Source organism: Salvelinus sp. IW2-2015, linkage group LG4p (assembly GCF_002910315.2).
Source record: "Salvelinus sp. IW2-2015 linkage group LG4p, ASM291031v2, whole genome shotgun sequence".
NCBI lineage: Eukaryota > Metazoa > Chordata > Actinopteri > Salmoniformes > Salmonidae > Salvelinus > Salvelinus sp. IW2-2015.
The window spans coordinates 14,287,024-14,293,177 of record NC_036841.1 but is presented as its reverse complement, the minus strand read 5'-3'; the positions used below and the strand labels follow the sequence as shown (position 1 = coordinate 14,293,177).

General features: G+C 43.7%; 1 protein-coding gene across 1 annotated transcript; it reads left to right on the top strand.

Moving 5' to 3' along the window:
- Positions 1 to 205: 205 nt before the first annotated feature.
- LOC111960559 (E3 ubiquitin-protein ligase RNF26-like) lies at positions 206 to 4,087 on the top strand. Its single transcript, XM_023982606.3, has one exon. The coding sequence runs from the start codon at positions 806 to 808 to the stop codon at positions 2,159 to 2,161; it is 1,356 nt and encodes a 451-aa protein (XP_023838374.1). The 5' UTR covers positions 206 to 805; the 3' UTR covers positions 2,162 to 4,087.
- Positions 4,088 to 6,154: the final 2,067 nt, after the last annotated feature.

The window sequence follows — 6,154 nt, the reverse complement described above, 5'->3', positions numbered from 1 at the left end:
GTGTTATTTTTTTGTGAGTGTAGTGTTAGATGGTAAGGTATTTTTTTTAAATATATATTTTTTTCAAGGAAAGTATAAGGGAGTTGTACTCCAATCTAGTAAGTGGCGGTAATGCAACACATATTGGATGCCGACTGCCGTTAAACCTCATAGAAGAAGAAGAAGAAGAAGTTTAGAGTAACACACGTACGTTCATGGACGTGATTCGTTGGAGGAGAAGATCATGTGACCAAACCGAAACCATTATGGCGGCCACCGTACAGGTGTCTGTTTTGTGTCTGACAGTGACTGTTTTGTGACTTTTCGTCGTCAACTTCCTTTATCTTGCATTGGATTATGGTGGATTTCGCTCAAGGACATACGTTATTGAAGACGGGGCATGAGGAGCTGGAACATTTTGTGATCGCAAGACGGGAATTTATTTAGGAAGAACAGTTTGTTAGCTATTCAGCTAACCGAAGAGCTAGCTAGTTACTATAGCCAGCTCAAGTTTGAAAGTAAACATCCGCTGATTACAGTGTGTGCATATGTTCGCCCTTTAGCCAAAAACAAACGCGGTTGCACAGCTGGTTATTTCAAATTGCAACTGGAATGTGCCCGACCAACGTGTTTGGCAGGTAGTTATGTTAGCCCGTAGAGCTAGCTTTGTTATGCTAGCTAACTAAACTGGCTAATTGAACCGAAGGAGAAGTGAACGCACCCGAGGACGAGGTAGCTAACCTTATCTAGCTAGCTATGTAACCTTTGCTGGCCAGACAAAGTTCATTGATCAAGACAGTGAACCAACGCGAGTAAGAAGTGTATCATGGGTCTGGTGAACCTTGTCTTTTGCACTATTGGGAAATGTTTCGATTTCATATTCTTTCTCCTGGACCTAAATTTCTTAATAGTCCATTCAGTGATACGGCTCCTGGCGGAATGTATCAACTTTGTGAATAAGCTACCCATGCTACTGACCAACTCAATGGTGAAGTGCTGGAACTTCACTGTGTTCTGCATGGTTGCCATGATGGACAGCGTATCACTTCTGGCCCAGGGCACAGTTAACATGTTAGGGCGCTGGCTGCAACTCTCGGGAGGTATTTTGGAGAGTTTCAAAATGGTGGGCTACTTGTCCTCACATGTTCTCTTGCATGTCTGGGATCTGTTCCACCGTGGGCTGCTGTGTGGCCACTGCTTGCTGCAGCAGGTGTGGGAGGGCTGTGGCATTGCAGTCAGCCTGGTGTTCTACCTGGTCAACACGGTGGTCAACCTGCTGCTCATCGGGACACAGAACRTCTACTCTGTTGTAGTCAGCATGTGGGAGGCGGTCTCCTACCCACTGCAGAAGGCTGTGGAGCTCACCCTCACACTCTTCACCTTCCTCTACAGCAGCCTGGTCGGCACCTCAGTCGTACTCTGGACTCCCGTCAGGCTAGCCCTGGAGTTCCTAGGCTTGCTCGGACACATTTTCGTCAGCGTTTTCCTCCTGAACATTTATGGCCTCATTCTCACGGCTGCCATTGTTGTCACCGCCACAATCTACATGAACCCTGAGCTGACCTGTCTTGGAGCCCGCCATGCCGTCGGTTACTTGAACTCTTTCCCCACCCTGCAGGTCCTACAGAGGGCGCTCCATCGCCTCTACATGCTGGGGAGGGGCGTGTGGCAGAGGCTTCAGCGGCAGGCCAGCCGCCTACACCAAACGATAACACCAGTCGACAGGAACATCAGAGTAAGGGGTGAGGGCCACACCAGGCAACCTGAACCCAGTGACAGAGAGCAGAGGGCTCTTCCGGACGGTAGGGCAGGAGACACTGCACCACGAGCTGAACGTGCTGCTCGGCCTCGCCAGCTAATGGATGACCTGTGGGACCTAGCGTTCCCCAGCTCTAGCAGCACACACAGGCCTTTACAGAAACAGAAACTCTCCTCAGAGGAGGGGGGCACCAGCTCCAAGGGTCCCCCAAATGACAGCCTACTGACTCTGCTCCAGGAGCAGGAAGAGAGGAAGAAGTGCATAATCTGCCAGGACAGTACTAAGACAGTGGTGCTGCTGCCTTGCCGCCACCTGTGTTTGTGTCGGGACTGTACCAACATATTGCTGCGCCAGCCCATCTACCAGCAGAACTGTCCTCTCTGCCGCCATATGATCCTTAATACCATGGATGTGTATCTGTGAGGGACCTAACGAGGGAGGGGCGTGTGGCTCAGAACGCCTTGTTAACATGTAGAATCTCAGGTTTAGAATGTGCAGAGACTTTAGGCTACGTCTACACCAGCAGTACATTGCAGCTCAGGCACACTGCTATCCAAGTCCAGTCCACTGTGCTTAAATTGCTTGTCGCCCATGGCTGATGTCTTAAATGATGCCTGTGTTTTGTCCAGACAACCATGGCAGTGCTTGCCCACATATTTTTTTTTATACTTGCTTGTTCATATTACTGAACACTTCATGGTCATTCCAAACTGTATGTGGTGTGTGAACTTAAAGGAATGTTTGCTGTGTAGCAGTTCACTTTATTCAGCACAGGCTCAGTTTGAARCACAGGAGTCAATACAGTACGAAATGTTATCGTAAAAACACATTTTGTAGCCTATGCTTAGATTTAAACGGTGACAACCTCTCAAATGCAATTTGTCAATAGCCAATATTGTTCCAAGCAGTTCATATTCAGAGACCCGTGAAATTGTGGGATAGGGGGTTAATTTCATAAGCTATGGTTGTCTAAAAATATCAGTGTCAGAGAAATTATTTACCAGATCTATTTGTCTTGTCATATTATAAATGTTTGTTTTGTTCTAATGATTATTCCATCATTTGGATCACTAGGTTAGCCAGTTCTTTCCACTATGCTGATATATGAACACTACCTAATTTATGCTCCACACAAGGTATATTCCTCCTTTATAGTTATTGCAATGTTTTTATCTTGTGATCAAACATTGACATGCTGTTCAAAATGACCACCATTCGTCAGTAATGGCTTCATAATTCCTTGTTTCTATTTTGTCTCTTTGCTCAAAATAAGTATTGATCCAAAGCTCTGTGAAATGCCATGTTACACAAACTGCAATGGTTATTGAATTAGTTTGCAAGTGTTGGAGAAAGGCCCGTTAAGTGACAATAAAAGGCATATTTGAAATGCCTTTTTTTTGGACCAAGGTTTCATAAATACATCTTGGAAAGGCTCTGCCCGTAGGATATTTTTGGGTCAAACACGATGGAGTGACTTCAATATTGTGACAGACGAACTAGAACGTGAACCACAGTGTCACTGATGTCCTTCTGTGATTGTTTTTAGTCTCATTGACATTGTGTAGCCTACAATCATTTCCTAATGTCTTTGTTCCAATCAGAATTCTTCACATTTTTGTTATTTCAACAGGTTCTGTAATGACTCATTCAATAATTTATCCCTTTTATCTAGTACCAAACCAACAATTTTCAAGCGGCCTACCATTTTCTTAACACCCCCATTTATATTTCTATAGTAATTATGAAACCAACAATTGTCTATGATGTGACATATTGATAAGAATCTGGAGAGAAAAAAGTTGGGCCCGTGAATTGTCTATGCCGTGACATTGTATTGATTCAAATCTATGAAAAAAGATGGGCATATATTTTAGTCCAGAGTAAATCCTAGGTTATATTCTGAGTTGACCTCTTTTCCTGTCAGGTTTCCCCAGAGGCCTTTATTCATTGCGTGACATTCCTGTCTCCAGATACAGTGGACTCTTCACAACTTCACAACGGCTTATTTGATCTAGGAAGACTGACCTGTGTATCCGGGGGACATGGCACAAGTGATGGACATTGCAATAAGCCATGAATGGGGTAGCAGGGTAGCCTAGCCGTTAAGAGTGTTGGGGCAGTAACTGAAAGGTCGCTGGTTCGAATCCCGAGCTGACTAGGTGAAAAATCTGTCTGTGCCTTTGAGCAAGGCACTTAACCTTTATTGTTCCTGTAAGTCTCTGAGTAAGAGTCTGCTAAATGACTTAATTGTAAACATGTATTTTGTTTTGTAAAGGTTTATGAATGTGGCCAGACTCACTAATGAGAATGACAAATGTCTGAGACAATAAACAAACACATATTTTGGTACTGTTTTTCTGTCTTTTTCTGTTGTGGAAAAACATTTATTTGATGTATTTTCACGATTTACTTCGCATTCCAGTTCAGAACAGTCAATAGACTGTGTTTTTGTTACAGACTGGGTTTACCAGCTTGTGTGAGCAAACCTAGGCCCTGATACAATCCACCAGAAAGAGAACAGCACCACAGCCAGTTCTGTTTCACAGGATGTTTTGCTCATCATACTAGATCATAGGAGCACTAGATGCTTCAGCATCTATGTGATAATCAAGGCTATTATTTCCTTGTTAATTAACCAATTTTGAATGTATAATTGATTTCAGGTCCTCTTGACCAATGAATCCCCAAATAAGTGTTTCGCATTACACGCACTAGACATTGGTAATGTGTTGTGTCAAATTCCGTGATGATCGGACAGTGTTTCCAACATACATTTTGAGTTAAAACCCATATTTCCTTCCATTGCTATGCCACCATTGCCAAGATTTCTATATTGATCCACCACTCTGAAGTTCACTAAACTGCTAGATTTTCGTGAAAACCAAGTAGGATGGATATGTTGAAGATTCCATATACAGTGCATTCGGAAAGTATTCAGACTCCTGGACTTCTTTCACATTTTGTTACGTTACAGCCTTATTCTAAAATTGATTAAATAAAACATTTTCCTCATCAATCTACACACAATACCTCATAATGACAAAGCAGAACAGGTTTTTAGACAGTTTTGCAAATGTATATATGAAAAAATGTAATACCTTATTTACATAAGTATTCAGTCTCTTTACTATTTGGTATTTTATTAGGATCGGCATTAGCTGTTGCAAAAGCAGCAGCTACTCTTCCTGGGGTCCAGAAATGAGACTTGAAATTGAGCTCACGTGCATCCTGTTTCCATTGATCATCCTTGAGATGTTTCTACAACTTGATTGGAGTCCACCTGTGGTAAATTCAATTGGACATGATTTGGAAAGGTACACACCTGTCTATATAATGTCCCACAGTTGACAGTACATGTCAGAGCAAAAACAAAGTCATGAGGTCGAAGGAATTTTCCATAGAGCTCAGAGACAGAATTGTGTTAAGGCACAAATTGGGGGAAGGGTACCAAAAAATGTCTGCAGCATTGAAGGTCCCGAAGAACACAGTGGCCTCCATCATTCTTAAATGAAAGAAGTTTATTACCCCCAAGACTCTTCCTAGAGCTCGCCGCCCGGAAAAACTGAGCAATCGAGGGAGAAGGGCTTTGGTCAGGGAGGTGACCAAGAACCAGATGGTCACTCTGACAGAGCTCCAGAGTTTCTCTGTGGAAATGGTTGTCCTTCTGGAAGGTTTTCCCATCTCTGCAGCACTTCATCAATCAGGGCTTTATGGTAGTGGGCAGACGGAAGCCACTCCTAATTTAACAGCACATGACAGCTCGCTTGGAGTTTGCCAAAAGGCACCTAAAGACTCTCGGACCATGAGAAACAAGATTGTCTGGTCTGATGAAACCAAGATTGAAATCTTTGAACTGAATGCCAAGTGTCACGTCTGGAGGAAACCTGGCACCATCCCCACAGTGAAGCATGGTGGTGGCAACATTATGCTGTGGAGATATTGTTCAGCGGCAGGGACTGGGAGACTAGTCAGGATTGAGGGAAAGATAAACAGAGCAAAGTACAGAGAGATCCTTGATGAAACCTGCTCCAGAGTGCTCAGGACCTCAGACTGGGGCGAAGGTTCACCTTCCAACAGGACAATGACCCTAAGCACACAACCAAGACAATGCAGGAGTGGCTTTGGGACAAGTCTCTGAATATCCTTGAGTGGCCCAGCCAGAGCACAGACTTGAACCCAATCAAACATCTCTGGAGAGACCTGAAAATAGCTGTKCAGCGACGCTCCCCATCCAACCTGACAGAGCTTGAGAGGATCTGTAGAGAAGAATGGGAGAAACTCCCCAAATACAGGTGTGCCATGCTTGCTGCGTCATACCCCAAAAGACTTGAGGCTGTAATTGCTGCCAAAGATGCTTCAACAAAGTACTGAGTAAAGGGTCTGAACACTTATGTAAATGTAATATTTACTTATTTT